The sequence below is a fragment of the Cavia porcellus genome, unplaced genomic scaffold, assembly GCF_034190915.1.
Source record: "Cavia porcellus strain 051 isolate PalLab524CR breed Dunkin Hartley unplaced genomic scaffold, mCavPor4.1 scaffold_22, whole genome shotgun sequence".
Taxonomy (NCBI): Eukaryota; Metazoa; Chordata; class Mammalia; order Rodentia; family Caviidae; genus Cavia; species Cavia porcellus.
This window is the reverse complement of record NW_026947505.1, coordinates 5,408,457-5,431,546: the sequence shown is the minus strand read 5'-3', so window position 1 is coordinate 5,431,546 and position 23,090 is coordinate 5,408,457. Positions and strand designations below refer to the sequence as shown.

The 23,090-nt window shown below is 48.3% G+C and overlaps 1 protein-coding gene across 1 annotated transcript; it reads right to left on the bottom strand.

Annotated features, from left to right (window-relative positions):
• Positions 1-7,401: 7,401 nt before the first annotated feature.
• On the bottom strand, positions 7,402-21,677 carry Tnfaip3 (TNF alpha induced protein 3). Its single transcript, XM_003465657.5, has 9 exons — positions 21,542-21,677; positions 18,060-18,368; positions 14,910-15,100; positions 14,142-14,289; positions 13,810-13,980; positions 12,707-12,887; positions 10,815-11,734; positions 9,911-10,092; positions 7,402-9,155 (listed from the first exon to the last, which is right to left on the bottom strand). The coding sequence occupies exons 2-9, from the start codon at positions 18,352-18,354 to the stop codon at positions 8,874-8,876; spliced, it is 2,370 nt and encodes a 789-aa protein (XP_003465705.2). The 5' UTR covers positions 18,355-18,368; positions 21,542-21,677; the 3' UTR covers positions 7,402-8,873.
• Between the last annotated feature and the right edge of the window lie 1,413 nt (positions 21,678-23,090).

Below are 23,090 nucleotides of genomic sequence, written 5' to 3'. Positions count from 1 at the left end.
TGGAAATCAGTTTGAGAGGCCTCTAAAAAGTAAAAATAGACATTCCATTTGACTCAGCCCTTCCCTTTCTAGATATCTTCCCAAAAAAGTAGAAGTCACCATATTACAGTGACTCCTGAAGATCCATGTTTATAGAAGCACAGTTCCTAATAGCTGAATCTTGGAAGTGGCCCATATGTCCATCAACGGAGACTGGGTAAAGAAAATATAGCATTTATACAGCATGGAGTACTACTGCCCTAAAGAAGGATTACTTGGAGTCATTTGTAGGAAAAAATGGATGCACCTTGAGACCAAATAAATCAGACACTCAAGCTTACATCAGTTCTTTCATATAAGAAACCATAAATGTAAATAAAAAACAAGATAAAAGATAGAGAAGAGGAAGTAAGGAGAGAGATCTGTCTTACAGGGGAAGACATCAAGAGATGGAGGGAGGTGGGGAGAGAAAGAGGTAAAAGAAGTGAGGAGGAATTAATATGTATATGTAACAGCTCCACGCAAGGAATGTCCACATTCTATATTGCAAATGTGCACAATAAAAATAAATAAATAAAAACTGAAAAGATTGCCTGTCTTTAATATCTATTTATTAAAGACATTATTATTTTATTTATGATTACTTTACCAGTGGTAATTTTGCTTTCTTGTTTATGATTATTGGAAATTTAAAGGTTTCAGACAGAAATAAAAATGCCAGCCTTGGGGCTGGGGATTTAGTTCAGCGGCATAAGCGCCTGCCTGGCAAGCGCTAGGTTGCGAGTTCGATCCCTGGTACCAAAAAAAAAAAAAAAGTGCCAGTCTCCCTATTTTAAAAACACTCTTTATTTTGGATATTGTATATTAAATAAAAAGTAACTGCAGAGTTGAGTTATAAAAACATAATCCTCTGTCCAAGTGTGGTGCCTCACACCATAATCCCAGCATTCAGGAGGCTGAGGCAGAAGGATGGCCACAAATTCGAGGCCAACCTGGGCTACACAGTGAGACCCCGTGACAATTGTTTTTAAAGTAACTATTTAAAAGCTTCAGCTAGGGCTATGTCTAAGTGGCATAGTGCCTGCCTGGCCCTCTGGTCATGAGTTAGGTCCCCAATAAAAAAAAAATAACTTCAAATTTAGGGACCGGGGGTACAGTTCAGGGTGCAGCCCCTGCCTGGGAAGCTCGAGGTCCAGAGCTTGATTCCTGGTCCTTCCAGTGTGTTGGGTGTCTTTAAATCCCGGACGGCCAGGACCAGCAGCAGCCTCTCCCTTGTCCTTTTACGTTTAAATCTTCTCTGCTCAGAAGTAAGCACTGTAAGTTTGTTTCCTAAAGATGATGGTAAGAATTGTGGTGCGCTGCTGCTTCCCAATGTCTGACTCACTCTGCTGGAAGTCTAAACCTGGAGTGTACAGAGCAACAGTCTGTGTTTGTGAAACCAGATCAGCCTTCAGCTCGCTACTGACTGTGTAGGTGTGAGAGGCTGTGGGCGTGAGGCCTGGACGCCCGGGGGGCAGCCGTGGGGCAAGTTCAGGCCCCGCTGGCAGAAGGTCACTGAGTCACAGCGGTGGAGAGTGCAGAGACCCGGGTGGGCCACGGTGCAGGCAGGGTGGGTGGGGACAGTAGGAGGCCCACTTCCCCTTCCTCCCTTATTGCAGGGCTCCTTGAGTTTCTTTTCTCGTTCTTGTTAAACCTTTTTTCTCAGTACTGGAAATTAAACCCAGGGCCTTCGTACTGAGCTAATCCCCAACCCATTTTTACTTTTTACTTGAGGCAGGGTCTCACTAAACTGCTAAATTGCTCAACTTGGGTTTCCAGCTTGTGATTCTCCTGCCTCAGCCTCCCGAGTACTGGGTGGCAGGCATCTGCTCCTGCATCTTGATTTGTCCTTTTTAATGTAATAGTGTACTACAATCATATTCAAAATGCTGTGTGTCAAATCTCATCCTCACAGACTCTGAGGATGCCCCAAATAACGGACTTCAGACTCGGGTGCTCAGGTAAGGACTGGAGCGCAAGAGGATTTGGGAATGAGATTTCTCCCTGGGAATTCAGTAACAAACCGGCTCAGAAGTACAACGTGGCTGTAAGACAGAGAAGGGACGGTGGTGTGGTGCTGACGGATTCCAGTGGGCCGCAGAGAAGATGAGGGAGTTGCCAAGTGCTGGCTGTGTCCCCCAAAGCCCCGTGCACAGAGCCAGAGCCCTAAAGGAGCGAGAGTCACCTGCTGGAGGAGGACAGAGGCTGCCAGAGGACCTCAAGTCCGCTGCCTCTGCAGAAACGGTGGTCCTCTGGCTACCGGGCATTGTGAATCCTGGCTGTGCGGTACATTCCTTAACAGCAACACCACCACCCAAAAGTGCTGTCCGAGATCAAAGGGGGGCCTGCACACACCTGTGATCCCAGCACTTGGGAGGCTGAGGCAGGAGGCCAGCCTGGACTAGAACGATCCTGTCTCAAAACAGAAAAAGACGGGACTCCCTATGCCTGCTCTCGGCGGGGTGATGCTGGGCCTGAGCCTGACCAGTGCACCCTCCACCTTCCCCCCAGCACAGCTGAGGGGACACAGGACCGAAGCCAGGGACACCGTGTATGGTGCTGGGGAAGGGTCGAGTGAGAGGGTGGCAGTGAGGGCTCCCAGAGGACGCCCCACCTGGGTGTCACTAAGCCAGCAACAGGACGTTGGGAAGCCAGCGGCTGCGGCCTGGGGAGTCTCTGCGGCACATTTCCGTAGCTTTCATTGCTGAAACCTAAATATATACAGACAGGACACACAGACTTCTCCGGGGGTCTCCTGTGATCTCGGCCAGAAGGCTGAGAAGTGATCAGTGGGACTCTCAGGGGTCATTTTTAAGGGACCAAAGAGGTACAGTGAGGTGTGATACACATTTAAGAGGCATGTGGCACCTTTGTCAAAGATAGGGAGGCTTAGTGTGTTTGCAGTTGTTTTTACACCTTCTAACCTATTCTATTGATTTCCATTCTGTTTTTTGCCAGTGCCACACTGTTTTATCACAGTAGCTTTATAGTATAATTTCAAGTCAGGGATTGTGATGCCCTTTGTCTTGTCTTTGTTGTCCAGGATTGCCTTTACTCTTCTAGGTTTCTTTGGTTCCAGATGAAGTTTAGGAGTTTTTCTCTAATTCTGTGAGGTACGCTATTAGAATTTTGATTGGGGTTGTATTGAATCTGTGTAGCAGTTTTGGGAGTATGGCTATTTTCACTATATTGGCTCTTCCTACCCAGGAGCACAGAGTGTATCTCCATTTTCTAGTATCCTCTTCAGTCTCATTTTTCAGAGTACTGTAGTTTTCAATGTGAGGTCTTTTACATCCTTTGTTAGATTGACTCCTAGGTACTTCATTTCTGGGGGTGCTATTGCAAAACGTATTGTTTCCTTGATTTCTCTCTCAGTGAATTTTTTATTTGTATACAAGAAGGCTATTAATTTTTGAGTGTTGACTTTGTAACCAGCTACATTACTGAATTGGCTTATTAAATCTAGAAGTCTTTTGGTGGAGTTTTTGGTCCTGTCTTCTTTATTATCAATTTAGTTGAGAAAAAAAGATGATATTTCCCACTAAAGGTTCAAAATCCCAAGTGCTTCACCTGGAAATTTTTAAAGAGACCCAGAGGTTCGGCTTCCCAGTTGAAATGTCCAGGTGAGTCCACTGCCCACCTCCAGTGCATGGTGAGGGAGCCCCAGTCCCTGGGCTCAGTGATCCTGCGTCCTGCCAGGACTCCCGGCTGCTGTGCTGACAACCAGTGACTCTGATGGTGACAAAGGACAGCAGTGTCAAATATTAACAGAGCGGGATTTATGGAATAGTTCTGTGGGGCTCACGCACACGAGCAAACTACTGTGTCAGCTTTTTAAAACAATAAGCTCAGTGCTCTGCTCTTTTCTTCTTGCACCCTGCTTTGGGCTCTGGGAGCAAGGACAAGTCAGGGAGAACTAGAGGGGAAGCAGAATGAGGCCTATGAAAACACAGTAAAGGCCTGAGCTGCTGCCAGGCATGGTGGCACATACTTATAAACCCAGCTCGGGGCACGCTGAGTCAGGAGGACTAGCACGAGTTAGAGGCCAGCCTGGGCTACACAGTGACTTGAAAGCCAACCTGAACTAGAGTGCATAGTCTGGTGCACACACACACACACACACACACACAGCAACTGACATGGTGTATACGCTTTCTGGGTTCCTCAGACTGGTGCTCCGGTCCCTGTCACTCTCTGTTCCTGTCTCTGTGCCACTTTGCTGAGTCACAGATAATTTGCTAATTATAAGTCACATCCTATTTTAGAAGTCATGATGACTTATGCTCAAATGCTATGTTCATCATGCTGATAGAAAAATTGTGCTTTCACCTGCTGGGTAAGAAATAGGAAGAAAAATGGAGAGAAGAGGAGAAGTTCATTTGGAGACCTTGAGACCCTGTGGGCAGTCGTTCCCTGGCTCAGAGACACAACCTGGTCCCTGTCAGGAGAGCAAGTTCAATGACAGCTGGGTGTTCTCCTGTACAAATCATACATCCGCCTGGTTCAAGGGTGGCATAAAAAAAGCAGAGGGAGGAAGACAGAATAAAAGGCCTTATGAAACATTAACAACCAAAGAGGCGGCATTTTTTTTTTGAATCAGGAATTGAACGCAGGTCCTCGTGCTTGCCAGGCTGACACTGTGCCCCCGAGCTACTGACTATACTCCCAGCCCAGGGAGCAGCATCTTGTCTCGAGTGAAGTCAGAATACAGTCATGTGCATGGCAGTGGCTGGCCAAGGATGGACCGCCTGTGATCGAGGTCCCATGAGGTGACATTGCTGAGCCTGTCGCAGTCCTTGTGTAAGTCTGTGATGGTCATGTGATGAAAACACCCACTAACCACAGTGTCCTCAGAACACATCCGTCATTACGAGACGCGTGGCTGGACCTGGCCTGTACTGACGTGAGGTTTGGACTGTATTACAGAGTAACTTAGCTACGTAGAAGAAAAGTAACCACGAGGAAGAGCACATTCTTGGAGGTGTACACTGACATGTTTGTGGGTGTGAGGACACTGGCTTTCAAGTAGCCCAGCAATTAAATAAAAAAAGAGAGTGGTAAATGAAACAAATTTGGCACAATGGAAGTTCATGATATTATTTTCTGATCACTAGAGAGCTAATAAAATACATTACAGGAGCTGCCTAGTACTCCTGAATCAATCCATGGTGGATCCATTTGGTCTTTTTCTTTCTTTTCTTTTCTTTTCCTTTTTTTCTCTTTTTGGTACCAGGAATTGAGCTCTGGGTCTCCTGCTTGGCATGTAGCCACTTTGCTACTGAGCTATGTGCCCAGAATCTATCTCTCTATATATGGGGGTGAGGGGAGGCAGAGACAGAGAGAGCCGAGAACTACAAACAAAACCAAATATACTGTCCTTGTGTACACACACTGTGTACTGTGGTGGACTCACTAATGGCACCTTGAGATACTCAGCTGAACTCAGTCGGTGTGGGTCAAGGTGTGGAGGGTCCACCTGAGGATTGCTGCCAGCAGGACAGAAGTGGAGGGAAGATGGCACGCTGTTGCTAGAGAAGCTCGTTGTGCTGGTTTTCCAGACATGAGCTCACTGCTCTCATTGTTGGAGGAGCCGAGGGTCCTCGCTGTCACTGAGGATGACTGCAGTTCTCTTTGGGGGAGCTCTGATCCTTACCTTGAGCATCATTTTCTGGCTCCAGTGCGGATTCTTCAGCCTGCTGGCATGGATCCTCCATGCCGCTGGTGCAGACTTCCTAGTTTCCAGCGCAGACCCTTGGGCCTTTCCAGCACAGATCCTTGATACAGACTTGCATGAGACATTGCCATAGGCTCTAGGCCTCCAGCTGACTCATTGCAGGGCATTGTTGCGGATCCAGGTCCTCGGTTGCATTCTTTGGGTCTCTAGCGCATGGACAGATCTGTTGTGCTCTGTTGTGTTGACTTTTTGGGTAAATATGATAGAACAATCTTACAAATTATGTGTCCTGTATTAAATCTATTTCCTTACAAACCCTGACTACAACATGTACCAGGCACAAAAAGCCAACGTATGTAAATAAATATCCATATACATACACATTACGAGTGTGTGTTGGTTTTTAACTATGGTTCTTGGCTCATCATGCCCTCTCTAAACCAGGACACAAAATCTAGAATTTCTCTTTCCTAAGTTTGGTCATAGAAGCTAAAAATATACCTTCACGCTTCCAGCCTTTCTACCTGGGAGTTGGCTGTGAAGACATTCTCGACACACCTTGTTGACTGCAGATCCTAAAACCCCCATTTAAGAAGGGTGCTGCCCCAGGTCAGAACCAGACTGGACAGACAGGTCTCGCTAGGCCTCCCAGCTGCCTATTCATGTCAGAGTGTCCTGGTCCGCCTGTTGCCCACACCTGTCATTGCTCTGCAATGAAATCCCCATAAAACAGGCCTTCTGGGGAGCTGGGCGCTGCGTGGGTTCTGATGAACAGTGTGGCCAGAAGGAACGTGGCAGCTGTGTTCCCCAACTCTCATACCCCACCGTATGTCTCTTCCTCTTTCCCCTTTATAATAAATCAGGAAATGTTTGCTCAAGGTCTGTAAAGCAATCAAGTAAATTAATTGAGCCCAAGGAGGAAGGGGTTATGGAAAACAAGTCTTACAGCAATCAACCAGCACAGGTGTAGTCAATCTGGGGCTTATGCTACAACTTACAAGTGCACCACCGGGGGTGGGAGCCCCAGCCTTGGGGACGAACCCCTGTGGCATCTGAAGACAGTATCAGAATGAATGAGAGGACACCTGGCTGACATCCCCTGCAGAATTAGTTATGAGCTTGCTTGCTAGTGGGGAGAAATTATTTGGGAACTGAAGAAATCTATTTTGACTGCTGAAGGGGTGAACACAGTGTGTTTATAATTTCCTATTTCTGGTGGCTGTCATGGCCAGGCCACTTATTTTATTGTTTTGATTTTTGAGATAGTTTCACTCAATAGATCAGGCTGGTCTTGAACTCACTATGAAGCCCAGGCTGGCCTCGAACTTGTGGTGATCCTTCTGCCTCAGCATTCTTATTGCCCAGCTTATGTATGTGTGCCACCACGCTGGGTTTTTCAGGCTACTCTGCTGAAGTGTCTGACTGCGGACTCTCACGCCATTCTGTCTTCTTCATGGCTCCTTTCTTCCTCATTTGCTTTCCATACTTCATGCAGGTTTAGGGTAAGAGCACCCAGGACAGGGATTTGGCATCTCATCTGAGTGGCCTTTCCTACCCAATAAGGCTCCTACCCTTGTGGGAAGCACAGATTACGTACAGAACACTGCCCACCACCCACAGCAGAGATGTGCGCTCAGGGCCCGAGTGTGTCGGAGCGCGGTGGGGCAGCTGTCTTCTGTGTCAGGAATCAGCACCAGCAAACATCAACATCTGTTCTTCAATAATTTATTTTTTTAATATTAACCTTTTGAAGTTACATTTAGGAAAATCTGAAGAAATCCAATAGTTGGCAACATCTAGGGGAAACAACTAAATGTGCAAATTTCAAATATTTCCTTTAAGTATAAATAATTTCACTGCTTCACGCTGAGAATGACAATATTGGTAGACACAAGATACTGACTCATAATTTCAAAAGAACTACCTTCTTTGAAAAGAGGTGGGGAAGATTTAGGGCAACAGGAAAGACATCTCAAATAATCTGAAGAAAGGCTACATAGTTATGGGCTATAGAGATTTTCAGATCTCCATTTCAGACCCAAGTCCCTCGCCCCCCGCCCCCACAGGGAGAATATGACCCTACCACAAAGCACACAGAGAAAAAGCAATCTAAAGACAGACAGAAAGGTCCTCGGCTAGGATGGCTGGGCTTGTCCCGTGGCCGAGGTGACCCTCCCCAGAGTCAGCACAGCAAATGAAACATCATGAGAAGTCTCCCTGTCCTCAGTCCTGTCCCTGCTCCTTCCTGGCTCTTCTCGCAGGCGGTGGGAGCAGCAGACAGTTTCTATCAAGCGGCTGGAGATGCTCAAGATTCTCCCAAACGCACTCTTGAAGCCACACCTTCTTTCCCAGGGAGACAGCAGCAGTGAATCAAAGAGGCGCCTGCCCTGCCAACTGTGTCAGACACCTGCTAGATCCCAGAGTGTGCCCTCAGCAAGTGTGCTGGCCCAGGAGACAAGGCAGAAGAAACATCTTCCTTTAAATAACCAAAGTTTGCAATATAATAAATAAAGTGAAGGGTACCGTGCTGCTAGGGCAGCATTTAATATAAAACCCCTCATACATAATATAAGGGTATTATTCATCATGTATACATGTTTACACACAATAATTCAAAGTGATCTCTTTAGAAGGCAGGTAACGGTAAGCCAGAGCTAAACACTGTCCCCCTAAGACCTCACTGTGAAAGAGTGCATGTTAAAGAGCAGCTTGTTGGCTTCCTCCTGTGGAAACGATCTGTTTTTCTACAGAACCTCGGCTTGGGAGGGAAGCAGACGACAGTGGGCAAGCCCTGGCTCCTGCCGCTCTCTGAACAGGCCCATTTTTCCTAAGCTCCCACCGGCTTCCTGTGGATCCCGGTCCTGGAGGAAGCTGTGGGAATGGCTGGGGCTCCGGCCCATCTGTCCTTTCCTTCTCTCGCAAGAGGATGCAGCATTCCTGGTGGGCGAGCCAGGCCTCTTACCTGGTGGACAGGAGCAGCTCTGGGCCGATCCCGACACCACACTGCCAGCCACGAGCTCTGCTCTCAGGTCAGTGGGGCCCAACCCGAGTGTCACAGGCACCATGAAGAGCTTGTCTTCCCTCCTTTGCTCAGAGACACTCTCCAGGCCACTGTCCCAGGGCTGCTTCTGGTGGCACCCAGGGGACGGGAGTACAACACCACGATGAGCCCAGCTTCCGCTTAGCCATACATCTGCTTGAACTGGAAGCACTCGTTACAGTAGCCGTTGCACTTGGAGTTGCCAAAGTGATCACAGGCTGGGGCCCGGCAGCGCTGTTTGGGGACCTCTTCGGCCGCAGTGGGATCCCCGCGGTGGGCCCCACGGTGCTGGCCGAGGTGCCTGCACTCTATGCAGAGCTCCTCACTGCGGCAGGCCAGGATGTTCTTGCAGGAGGCACGGGCGCACTTGGGCCTCGAGGTGCCCTGAGAGGTTCGTGGCAGGTCTCGGTGCTGGCTGGATCTCTGTGTGGGGAGGACAGACAGCGCTGTCAGACCTCACTGGACAGTGCCGATTCTACACCGGGACTTACTCTGAGTGAGGGAACAAGGGGCGCCAGGGGCAGGTTTCTTTCCGAACCCAGTGAAGCCTGTCTGGCCCAGGGTGGAGGACTTGGGAGGCCTGTAAATATGGCTGGTGCTCTTCCCTTGGGGTTAACAATCAGTGCTCTAATGAGACAGCTCCCACCCCTTCTGCACACGACAAGTGACATCCAGTCGTGTTTGTACCCCTGATCTGCCATTAGGTGGTGGTTCTGCCTCATGGTTCAGCCCATGACAAAGGATTACAGGAGAAGTCTGCTTTGTAGGTGTGTGTGCTTCCACTAAAAGCCAAAAATCTTTCTGATCAATGCCTGGCTTTCTGATTCTTGAAGAGGTTTTATTCTATGGCTTTTTTTTTCTTTTGGTACGGAGACTCGAACTCAGGACCCTGTGCTTGCCAGACAGGTGCATATGTGACTGAGCTATACTCCTGGCCCTTTCATTGATTTTTTAAAAGTGACCTCTCAAGTCCACTTAGACCATGCAAATCAACAGCAGAGCTTCCAGGCCAGGCAGCCACAACACCGTCAACACCTCAGCCAGATCCTGCATCAGATTCTCCTAAGCAGCCCTTTGTCATGAGGAAGATGAGCTGGCAGGGAGCAAATCCCACCTGTCACAACCTTACAAGAACAACCTGACCCAACATGGAGGGGGAGCCCCTCAGAGCATCTCACCAGCTGCTCTTCAGTCCTCTTGGCCTCCTGAAATCTCTGGTTCTGCGCTTCAATGAAGCACTTCTGACAGTACCCTTCGAACATGGTGCTTCCGAGGGTGCCGCACTCCCTGCCCAGGCATGGCACGGCGTTCTGGAACCTGGAGCCTGTGGGACTGGCTTTTCCTGGGGCAGCAACGAAATCTGCGAAAGAGGAGACGTTGTTCAGGATCACAGCTGGGCCACACACAGAGATGCTGATACCGCTTTACATTTTCAGCAAAGTGACACCAGGACAACTGGCCCATCCTGCGCTCTGGACCTGCAGCTTGCATCAGTAACCAAACCAGCGGCAGACAAACTGCCCACCCTTCTCTCAACTCGGATTTCCAGAACTGCAAACGCTTTCCGACAGTGTCACTGCAGACTTCCCACTTGCCAGCGACTACTCAGCAGGTTGAGTCCATTATCGTACTGATTTACTTATTTTTTGGATTTTTGGCGACAGGGTCTCACAATGTCCTTGAGGCTGGCCTTGAGCTCACTCTATAGCTCAGCTGGCTTCAAACCTGCTACCCTCAACCTCCCTCAGCCTCCTGAGCATTGGGATTAAAAATGTGTGCCACAAGGTGAGTTTCTCAATTGTACACCAAAGCTGCAGAAGTCTAGTTTAAACTGTGTCTGATAAACAGCATCCAATAGCTTTATGAAAACAAACTCTAGCACCTGGGCCATTTTGGCATTTGGCACAAAGTAACTAAGAGCTGCTGCCACTGGATACGGGCTCTGATGCCCATGCACAGCTGGCACGGCCATCACAACTGTCCCCAGGCGCTGCCCCCTCCACCTGACCATGCCAAAGGGCGCCTTCTCTTGAAGTTCAGGAACAAACCCCTTGGGAACAAGAACTTTGTCACTGCACTCACGTTTGTTTTCTTTGTATTCGATGAAACACAAAGTGCAAAAGCCTTTGTTTTCCGGAGTCCCGAAATACATGCAGCCAGCTTTCCTGCACTTGCTCGTCCCAGTCCTGTCCCCTGGAGTCCGTTCAGCCTGAGACAGGCAACCAGAGGGGGTGTCACTGCCAGCTCTGTGACAAGAATGTGGGGAGAGACTTTGCATGAGCTGTGAGGGGTCAGACTTGGACCTCTGGTGACAGGAAGAAAGGGTGCTGGAGCCCAAGCTGGAGGAGGATTCTGTCGTGGTCCTTTTGAAGCAAGAACTGCAGATCCCATTAAATGTCCTGGTGACGTCCTGGAGGCAGGCCCGGCACTTTCCAGGATCTAAATGCCTGGCAGTGTCTGCAGTCTGGTTGGCGTTCAGCTGCCGGGCATTGTGGCATCGCTCACAAAACCCGTTGTGCTGCACGTTCAGTGTGAAGGGGCAGCCGGGGCTCCTGCACTTCATGGCCGTGGTCTCGCTGAACAGGAAGAGGCTGGGGGCTGTTGGCGGGGCCGAGTGAGGTCCACCTGCTGGCTCCTCAGGGCGCCAGGCTGAGTGCTCGAAGGCCTCTCCCCGAGACGCCCCAAGTGCCATGCCAGGGAGCCCCTCAGGGCCAGGTTTGGAGTTCAGCTTTGGGAGTTTGGTTTGGTTCTTTTGGCGCCTCGCTGAGCACTCGTGGCATAAAGGCTGGGTGTTTACAGACATGAAGAAAGGACAGTTGGGTGTTTCACATTTTACATCCATGAGGGAAAGCTGGGGCGTGGCGGGCTCCAGAGGGTTCTGGGGGTGCACCCCTCTCCTCCCTTGCTCGTTGTTTTCCTGCCATTTCTTATACTCATGCTGAACAAGTTCAAAGTAGTCATCTACCAGATTTATCTCCTTGGGTAAGTTAGCTTCATCCAACCTGAAGACCCAAACGGGAAAAGATGAGACCACAGGAAATGGCATGCAACACTCTATCACATTAGCTCCTGTGCATCTAACTTCTCAGAGATCAAATTTCCAGTAAAATATCCCTCAGGCTATGGCTGGGGTATGGGTCACTTTACAGTGCAACCAACTCTAGTTGGTACTTTGTGTTCTGGAGTTTGCTGGCTTTGGTTTGGGTTGGTTTGGGTTTGGGTTTTTTGAGACAAAGTCTTGCTATGTAGTACAGGCTGGCCTCGAATTCACTGCAATTCTGCCTTAGCCTCCCGAGTGCTGGGACTACAGGCATGCAGCACCACAGCTAGCCTGGAGTTTGGTGTTCTTAATTTTAGACATTTGTCTGGTCTCTACTAAAAGTTCTCTGCCACGAGTACTGAGGAGCAGACCCACCTGCAGAGGCTATGTTCTGCCCACTCTGTAGGTAGCTCCTCTCCACCTGGAGAAACTGATTCTGTGCCCTTGCTGTGGCCTCACATATTCTATGTTCTAGGAAGCAGGCACTTCAGTAACCTAAAGTCAGGGCCTAGAGCTTGGACATAGGTATAATGGGAACTCTGGGGGTCCCCTTCCATTTCTCTGTGTGGCTGCCACATTAACCCAGTGTGTATCTGTCCTTACCAAGAAGGCAAGAGGAAAAGGATTTTTGCTTACAGTAGTTTTCAATAGCTCTTATTTCTAATATGTACTAGAGCCATTGGTACAAATATGCAGATTCAGCTTTAAAACTGACAGTTTTGACTCTCAGCATTCCGATACCTGGAAAATTGCATTGTTTTCCATTGGAAACCAACGCCTTGAGCAATTCTCTCTGCCTCTCTACATCTGTTTTCTATTGGAGGAAACTGTTTTTTTGCAGGTAATTTTACTCTTGAGCTTTGGGGCGGAGCCGCCTACATGGCTAAAGTAAAAGGTAGTTACAGGTGACAAAGGAAAATATTAAACCGCTTACTTTGCTGCATTAATCAGATGAGTGGTGCCATGGTCCCAGCCCTGGACTGGGATTTCTATCACCATCAAGTACTCCTTTAAGAGTTTTTCCTTCATCTCATTTTCGGGGTCGGTCAAAAAGTGGATTTTTAAGTCTTCGAATCTTCCTCGGTCTCTGTTAACAAGGGGCACAGCTCGGATTTCTGAGGGGAAAAAATAATATGTAAGTAAAATATTACTTTCCCATAGGAGGTTGAATATGAAGCTGTGTGTATGTATACAGTGATTAAATTCTGAAAACACACAAAGCGTATCATTTAAAGAGTAGAAAGCATCATCTGGTCACAGTTTAACCTGCATCGGAAATCAAGGTGCTCTCAACTCTAACGTAAAATGCACTGTTCCCCAAACACTCCTACAATGTTAACCGGTCAGTTGGCACTGGATCTTACTGGTTAAACTTCCATGTTTAAGAGCCAGATAGGCCCGAGTTCAAATCCTTACTGTGTCACTGTCAAGCTATGTACAGTAGACAGATTGTTTAACCTCTGCCAAGTTTGATTGCAGAGAGGCGCCCAGGACAAATCTGAAGGAAATAATGGACCTTGGGCCCACAGAGCTGAGCACAGGGTGGCTCCCATCAGAACACCAGCCTAGGTGCTAATCTGATAGACGCTGCCCACTTGGGGTCCAGCACTGCACTGTGGCCTATCATACCTTAATCTGTCCTGCACTAATAGGATACGAGTTAGAAAGTACTTTCCTAGTTTTATCCAAAAAGGCAAAGGATATGACCATTCCTGAGACTGTATTAGTAGTACAGGTATACACTGCAAACCCAGACTTTGGAAACTGAAACTTTTGAGAAGATTATACAGTATTTTGGTTTAGGGATGTTCAATTAGTAAATTTAAATATTTTAAAAATCTGAAAAATTCAAATGAAATCTGCAACATATGTCTCATCCCAAGCATTTGAGATAAGGCACACACGCAGCCTGTACTAAGCAAATGACATAGTGATACATTTCACCAAAAGCAATACACTTCAAGTCAAAGAGCGAGCCTTGATGTTGTCCCAGTTGCTGACAAAAGTTAGGAATGTACACAGGTGCCGTTTCCTTACCAGGTCCGCTGTCCTTCAGTGTCACCAGAGGTACGAAGTGGTGGCTATCGTAGCCGAGGACGATGGGGTACCTGTAGCACTCCTGGGCAGGCCAGTGGAGAGGCAGGTAAATTCCACCCACTTTCAAAGGGGCGAAATTGGAACCTGACTCCAGGCTCCTCAGCATTTTGTCTGCTCAAGGAAAGAAAAGGAAAAAAGTCACCATGTGACTTTTATCAAATGCCACCCAGCATTATTACATGCACCTCTGGGAGTGAGGCTTTTTCCTAAGAACCGATCCACTACAGCTGAACTGCATGGAAAGGCAAACAAGCCATTGGAGGGCCTCTCACCTGAGATGACAATGACGGGCCTTCTGAGGATATTGCAGAGCACAAATATGTGAATTTCTTCCAAGGAGCTGTACTGCAGCCCACAGCAGGCTGCCGGGGAGTCTGTGGATGCCATTCTAACGAGGTTGTCCCATTCGTCATTCCAGTTCTAAGGGGAGACAGGCCAGAGTGGGGGTTGAATGCATCTGTACTAGAGAGCCCTGCCAGCAGGACCCTGTGGTTATGCACTTGTAGAACCTGGCTGTGTTTTCCCCTTCCTTGAAGTCATCACTCAGATGACCACCCTTCTTCCCCCATTTTGGTTTTCTTTATTTACTTTTTCCCACTGCAAAGCAAACTCAATGCTTGGGACGGCACCTGCTTTCAAAAAATCCCTGCTGAGGCAGAACACTGAAATCACTTGTCCGACTGTCCACAAAAGTCCCAAACCTGTAACCCCGACTGCTGAGCTTCCTCAGGGCAGTCTGTGATGGGCAACCAAGGCGAAAAGCGACAGAAAGGCCCAAGGAATGGCCGTGGGCAGGAGAACTGCTCCCGGAGAGCCCCAGAGCCAGCTGCTGGGGCTGCTGCTGAGCAGTGTCCGGGCACAGGAAAAACCTGGGATCCGTTCCCTGGGAGGTTCCCGGGGTTTTCCATGGAGTGTGCTTTGCTTAGCCAAATCCATGTGACCCAGTCACTCATCTGCTCCGCCAGAGGCAGGGATGGCTCAGAATGCCCTTTACCCACATGGCACTGGCAACGGATGCTTCTTCCAGGAATAGAACGTACCCGAGTGTCATAGCAGAGCCCCGTCTCCACGAATTCCTGAGATTTCAGGGACTCGAGCTGCCAGCGGAATTTGAAGTTGCGTGTGTCTGTCTCCTTGAGCGTGCTGAAGAGGGCTTTCCTCAGAACCAGGTCTGTGTCCTGGACGCCCCACAGGTATTGACAAGTGGCATGCATGAGGCAGTTACCGTCACCTGGGAGCAGAGGGACGTAAGGAGCAAGGTCAAGCCATCTGCACGTACGGACCTACAAAGGTTTGCAGAAGAGACTGGCCCAGCTGCTATCGCAGGGGCTGAGGGGCTTGGTTTCTTCATCAGGGACCCACCAGTAACATTTCACAGTGTGATGACACGGGGAGGGAAACGTCACTCTGGTTCACGAGTGGCACCCACAGGGCAGAGGAGCCAGAGGCCCTGGCTTCCAGGGCAGTGCTGCTCCTAACCAGTTTAGGTGACCCTGAGGAAACTGACGAAAGCCTCTGGAGAGCTTCTGGCTTTGTGAAATGAGGGTTCCGGGTAGTGAAGGTCTGCCATCACCTCAGCAGCAGTCCTCTGTTTGCTGGCTAGGGCACCAACACTACCGCTCTAAGTAAGAGCACCCGGGGCAGCGTGTGCAAACCAGGAAGCAGGCATGGCTCAGCCTACTAGACAGAGATGGTCTGGCTATGACTCAGTGCTACATGACTGGAGCATTCCACTGTAACTTCGGGGACCTGGGATTTTCCTCTCCTGGTTTGTACCTACACTTGCTGGCCCTGCCTCCAACCCCACCAAAATGCATTACGGGAACCTGCTCGGGAGCAACTACCAATCCGTTTTAGAAGTTAAAAAGCATCCAGATGCCAAAATGTTAAAATAATTCAGTGTTCAGAGCTGGCATTTTGAGAAAAAGACCAATTTTCTTCCACTAATTTTGACTTTTCCAGGCTAAAACTCACAATTCAATAGGACTTTTTTTTTAAACACCCACATAATAATAAACATTGGGGGGGATATTTAATAGAAAGAAAAAAAATTAACTTCTTAATTTCATGTTCAAGGACAAAGTAATTTTTTAAAAAAATGTTAAACTGTTCTCTTACACTATTTTTAGTAAAGCAATAATTTTTAAATATAGTCAAAACAGAATTCACACAAATGAACAAAAAGATCACCCAAGCCTTGTGTCTTGGCAGAAATGTAGCAACCATTGCATTCTGTTGAAATTTCCCCTTTGCAAAATCTAGAGCAAAGATAAGGCTTTTTTTTTCTGTCTTCTTGTGCTTACTTTCAGTTCTTTATTGAGATGCACCAGTATAAAATTCCCTAAGTAACATCTGGAATTCCCCAGTGCTAAGTTATTTGACTAGCAATTGAGCAACAGCTATTGTACGTTTTGTTCTGGTGTGCAGACATTTACACTGTGAGCTGCGTGCTGGACTTTCCAAGTGGGTGTGGTCAGGGTGAGCTGGAATAGGGCTACTCATTGTACAAGTGAAATCGTGGCAGCCAATAGACGATGGAATTTTTCACACAAAGTTTCAATTTTATGCCACCTACTCCCTTCCTCATTCACCACAGTCTCATATCCTCAAATGCAAACTTGTGAATCACCCCCCTCCCCACCAAAAACAGAACATTGACTTTGAAGAAATCTTCCTATGGAGTTAGTATTCAAACAAAAAAAGTGTTAAAAATTAAGATAAGAACAGCCCCTTGTTTCCTCTTTACCTTAAATAGCATTTCTTCCTTTTTTCCTAATTTTAAGAAATTGTTTTCAAAGTTGGAAAAATCAGATTTGGGGACTAAAAATTCCTGTTTCCCAAAAAAGTTATCAAAATACACTTGCTTTTGTAGCATAAATCCTTGTTGATTTAAATGACAGATTACTGCAAAATAAATGCCTACTCTTTATATTCTTTTCTTGAGGAAATAAAGGATTTCCTGCCTTAAGGAAATAGTGCAGAATGTAGGTTAATTCTGTTGAAGATAAGGTTTCCTCCTTTCTACCTACTCCTAATTCTCTCAAAATGGACTGACTCTTTTTTTGTAACAAAAGTGGGACAGAGTTGAAACCACAGACTGTCTGTCAGGTATATAAGCCCCCTGAGGACGACTCAATATAATTATCTCCTTCTATGCATCACTTGATTTAATGCCAAGCACAATGTAGAGAACAGCTATCTCCAGTTTTCTTTGAGCTTTTGTTTCTAAGAGTCTTAAGCTTCATAAATGTAGGTAAGATGTTAAGGTGATGTACAAGAGCCTCCAGAATAAAAACAAACAAAAAAGCCCCACCTCCACCAATAATTTTGTGTTACTCAAGTCAAAAATAGCCAAAGCTAATGTACCAATTAAGTGATTAAGTTAATGTTCTTATCATCATCATTGCCAACAAGGATTTTGTGCTCTTGCCGGTATTATTTTGATCAGGATAGTTTAGTCACTGATGAAAAGATCTAAGAGCACTGCTCTTACCTAGGCAACAGGCATTTAATTGATCTTATATAATCTACTTATTTATTCTACTATCTATATGCAAATAAAGCAGAATTTTATACTTGCATGAGACAGTATGTGCCTGGATGTTTTAGTTTGTGTACATACATTTTCTTGATTGAAGAAAATGATTAAAATATAAAACAGTAAAGTTTGGGGCAGGAAATAGCTATTACTGATATAGTGGCATAGGACCACAGGCAATAGGACCAAAGTAAGGGAGGAGATGACCACTTCAGACCCTCAATAACTTTACCCATAAAACGTACAACCCAAGAGCTATAAGGACATCACAGGCATTTTCTAGGAATGGCATGAAATAATAGTGACTCTGGTTTTCAATATCATGCTTCCATTTGGACTTAAACCTTTTAAAATGTTTTCATTATTGGCCAGGGAAGGGCATTTTACAGATGATTAAACAGCTGCAAGAATTAGAAACATTAATCACCTAACTGGGGCATGGTGTTGAGAAAAACACATTTCCCTAAGCCCCAAAGCCCTATGCAAAGGAATGCACGTGTTTAGAAAATAGGCTTCAAGAAAACAGTCCCTGAATCAGCTCGCTTCTCCCGCGCACCCCTCAGAGCTCATAGGCTAAGGTGGCTCTGATTAGTGCAATTGAAACTTCTCAAATGGGGAGACTGCACCGCCAGACAATCAAAGCTCGTCTTACCGTTGGTTTTGAGTGCCACCAGCTTCCTGACTTCGCGACACCAGTTGAGCTTCTTCTGGCTTTCCAGGGAAGCCTGGAGGTTTCTGTCGATGAGAGCTTTATGGATGATCTCCCGGAATTGAGGACAAAATTGGCAAGTTCTGAACATTTCCAGGGTGTACCGGTGCATGGTTTTGAAATGATGGATGATCCCGTTGGTAGGTTTGAAAATGTCTTCTGGAGTTCTCTCTCTTATCTTCACAGCTTTCCGCATATTGCTCAAATACAAAGCCTGAGGAAGGAGTTGTTCAGCCATGGTGTCTACGATGCCTGAAGAGCGGGGAGAAGAACCCATTCCGTTAGCTGTCTTTGATGCTACTCCTATATACCTGCCTGCAGGAAACCCCACTGTTTGATCTTGTCATTACCCTAATCTGTAGGCAAAGGATCTTAGTCACCTCTACTCCCCGGATACCAGCCGGCCCCACAGATGAACTCAGACTGGACTGTTTTAAGTTACATCACTTTAAAAGATTAGTCTAAACAAGAGAAGGAAGGTGGAGAGCAGGGCTGAGGAGGAGGGGAATAACCCGTGTTTTCAGTAGCATCTATCAGGGAGGCAAGCCTGTCTGTCAGTGGCAGGTCCCTGGCCACAAAACCACAGAAGCTCCACTGAAGCTGCCTTCTGAGGCCACCCTGGAATGGCCACTGGATGCCAATTAAGGGCACCATGGAGTCTAGATAAGTCCAGCTCCTCCCCCAAGACCAATACCATTCAATCCTCATCTTTGGGCAAAGCCTCGATTCCTCTTTTAAACACCCCCTCTTCGTGTAGGACCATGACTATTTTGGTAAAGTCCTGCAACTTTCTGCTTTTGCTTAGGCTACTGCTTGGTGTTTCCTGTTTAGCCCCAAAATAATGTATAAAGAGTTTATTCCTGAAGTTTCTTATAATACTTAGAGTAAAAATGGAATAAACAACAAGCAAACCTACTTCCAACAAGACATTGCGTAGCTTCAAGACCAAAGGGCACCATTCGCTCAGAACCTTGCTACTGGGCTAAACTCACAACACGAGACTGATAAACAGAACAGTAATGGGTCAGCAGCTTCTACACTTCCAAGAACAGACATGGGAGCTCAATGATTTGGAGTCGTCTGTCAACCACATTTTAGTACTGTCCCACAAGTTCCAACATTCAGCTGCATTTCCAGCCCGTCCTTTAGCCTGAAATTGGCACGCATATCAACAAGCGGAGGAAATGAAAATCTGGAAGCAGGCAGGGAAGAGGTTTCAACTACTCAGGACGAACGAAAGCGGAGTGCGGTCAGACACCAGTATCCATTGCCCACTAACATCCCCAGCAATCTGCTTCACTAGTCCTCCAATGGTCACCTCAATAGCCTCCCTTATTTTCGGGAAAACAAAAGTGTCCCCGGTAGGAAATTTCCTTGCAATAGTTAACCCTGCTCCTGCATCACACTCTCTGCAAGGACAACCCTCTAGGAAAGAAGGATGTTAAACCGGAGGGAGAAGAAATCTAGAATTTAGGGAAGCCGTTCTGGGAAGGTGTCGCTAGTCTCTGACAAGGTAGATTGCATTCTTGTGGCTCACTTGTCAGACTGAGGTTGCACAAGGATCTGCATTGAGATTCCTGATCTGATTGTTGGGAGAGCCTCCGGGTCAGATGGGGATCTCTCTACTGATAGCAGTTATTGCCTCAAGTGGAATTAGGCAAAAGCATACCAGAACTAAGGACACAATGGTGAGACAAAAATGTCACATGCATATCCTTGATGATGAAGCAGAAGTCCCTGTCGCAACAGCACGAGTCCATGTATCCAGCTCACCAGATCACTGGGCGCCAACCACTGCTTGAGGCTGGGACTAAGAGTCAGATGGGATCTTATGCGTCTACTTGAAGTCACATAACTACCTTGGTCTGCAGCGGCAGCAACCGAGGTACAGGTCCTGCACAGCCCCACAAGCGTGCAGGGGCGGGGCTCTGTCTCCCAGTGCCTGCCCCTGGCCAGTTCCATAACACAGCACCTGTGGCAGACACAGGGCTTGCAGCTCTCAGGCAGTAACAGCCAGGCAGTAGGAAGACTACACAAAGTACCCTTTCCCCTTTTGGCTTTTCTGACCTATTTTTTTTTCCAGACCTAAAGACCTTGCAGCAAAGATCTAAAGTGTTGAGCACTATATACCACATGCAAGACACATTCCACAACTCAGTACAATCTCAGTCCGTCCAGTTTCTCTCCCCACAGTCTGCTTTGACATCAAGATGACCTCTTTAAAAATAAGCCAAGCTCAGAGCCCAGGTTTTCCAGTTCCTGGACTTCTCCATGCTTGAGATTAAAGAATACACTTTTCTGACATATAATTGTAATGTCTTTACAGGGAAACACATATAGTAATACCTTTTTTTTTTTTTTTTTACATTTGTTACCTCACTGGCTTGTTTAAAGATAATTTCCCAATTTTTGTCACTAGGATCAATAAGATTCTACAGAACTTAGTCATCAGTCTTTCTCCCTTGTTTTATTTTTTCCACTCGGGGCTGACATTTTGTCTGCGATGTGGAAATTTATGAATTATTTATCAACAAAACTTAAGCCAACCCTTAGTAAATATTTCTCCCAAAAACTGGATTGAGAACTCCAAAAGCTGCCGGCAGCACCTTACTTAGATAGTCGGAATGGGCCACGGACTGGCTGCCCTGTAATCTGGGTCTTTAGGCTGCGGGACAGAAGGCTCAGTAATCACCAGGGGTTGTCCCAGTAGGCCGCCCTGACAGTGGCCAGGGCTGGCTTCCCAAGGAAAGATGAGAGGCAAACAGGACTGAAAACAAAGCAGACTTTACTTGTCACAGCACACCACTGCTTTCCTGAGAGGCCAGGTAGCAGGATGTGGGACAACCGAGACTGATGAAGACTGAGTGTGGGGTAGAGACTGGCAGGGTAAAGCCAACGAACCCTACTCCGTGCAATTCTTCTCTCAGCTGCTGCAGCCCAGAAGCCAGGGGCCCGGCCCGACCCACCCCCTGCACAGAGCACCCAGCACACAGACTCTGCCTGGGGCCCCAGGCACCCCAAGCCTGGCTGCCCTGCGACACCCATCCCTGCTGGGCGGGCTCTGCAGGATCTAGGACGAAACCGCACTGCTTCTGCAAAGTACGTGGCTACGAGCATGCAGCGCTGATTCCAAAACCAACACGTGAAAAGGAGCCAAAAGGCACCGAGGGACGCGTCTCCCTCCACCAGCCAGCTGCAGTCCAAAGTGTCTGCACTGTGGGCGGCGGGAGGAAGCCAAGGCTGTCACCCCAACAACTGCCACAGAGACCTCGACCCCAGTACTTCAACACCCGGGGCGGCAGGAGCGGTCCACGCGCTCCCCCGACCCCAACCGAAGACAGCTTTGCAGACCCAAGCGCGCCGGCCCAGGCCGCCCGCCCCGCGCCAGCGTCCGTAACCGCACCCGCTCCCGGCCCCGCGCTCACCTCTCCGGCCGCGCGTTCCGCTGGCAGAGTCCGGGTCAGAGCCGGCGCGCACGACGGGCGCGAGTCGGGATCCGGGTCGGAATCGGGGTGGGGGTCGCGCCGAGGCTGCACCCCATGGACGCCCGGACTCAGGCTGGCTGGCTCGGTCGGCCGGCTGGCCGGCTGGGGGTGTGGATGCGTCCCGGCGGCCGCCGCTCCGCCCCCGCAAGCTCCGCGCTCTCCGAGCTGCGCCGCTGCAGACTGTGCAGTTTCCTTCTCTGCCTCGCAGTTGTACCGGCCGCAGCTCCCGAGGGGATTTCCACTCGGGACTTTCCGACAGTCACCTGACGCGTGGCTCTGAGCCTAACACCGCCAGGGGGCGCGCGAGGCCACCAGGGTCCCGGCCCCGCGCCCCGCCCCGCGGGCCCCAGCTAGAAACTCCTGCGCCCCGCCCCGGGGTGTCCCCGCCTGAGTCACCGGGCATTTCGGAAGCTGCCCTCCACGTCACATCCATGTGGAAATTGCGGTGATGGGAACTACGAAGTCGGTTCTTTCTTTTTTTACAACCGTTTTTCTGCAGAAAATATCAAGTGTGGACCAGGGTGGGAAATCAGAAAGACTAAAAACCCTAAAAACTACCGCCCGGTACCCGCGTCTGGGGCTGGGGCTGGGCCGCCATGCATCAGACGCAGGAGCATAGCAATCCCCGCGCGCGGCTTCTCTGCTATGGGAAATCCAGAGCACAAAGAGCAAAATCAAGAGAAATGACAGGAACGGGGAAAGCTTTTGCAAAAGCAAGGGGTGCAAGACAAGGGGGCCGGGTGGGGAAGAGTTGGGGTGTCCTATCCCAGTACCGGCGCCACTCGAGAAGTTCGGCCTTGGGTACTGCAAACACGCACTGATGCGAATTAAAATTTAAAAAGTCAAATGCCAATTTCCAGGCTCCAGAAGAAAAATCTGGGCTGGGATTCACGTGCTTCAAGGGAAAGCAGTTCGATAACCTGGCGGGGATTTGGAGAAAGAGAAGCCATCCAGCTCTGCCTCCGGCCAGCCCTGCCCCAAACTCCAGGCCGCTGGTCCTGTGGCCTTGGATGCTGGGGCAAAGGCCAGGCATAGATAAAATTAGCTATGGGAGCAACCCCAAGCCCACTCAGCGCCCCCCAGGGGAAGGGTCACATTCAAGGAGCATTTCAAGCTGGGGGTGAAGGTGCAGGCCTATCCTCTCAGTACTCTGAGAGGCTGAGGCAGGAAGATCACAAATTCCAGCCCACTCTGGGAAACGATTCGGCAAAACCTTTCCTCCAAAAAAATTGTTTTGTTTTGTTTTGTTTTGTTTAAGGGCTGGAGATACAGTATAATGCAAAGGCCTTGGGTTCAATCCCCAGCACTGAAAAAAAAGGTATTTAATAAGCAGTCTAGCCCCAGACGGACTCTGCTTTGCCTGCTTCAGGCTTCCAGTTTCTAGAAGGACTAAACTGTGACCACATGGAAAAATGTTGGGTGCCATGGAGCCCTGAGAAGAGCAAGTTCCCTGCCAAGTAAGAACCTGCAGAAATTGGGCTGGAGGTGG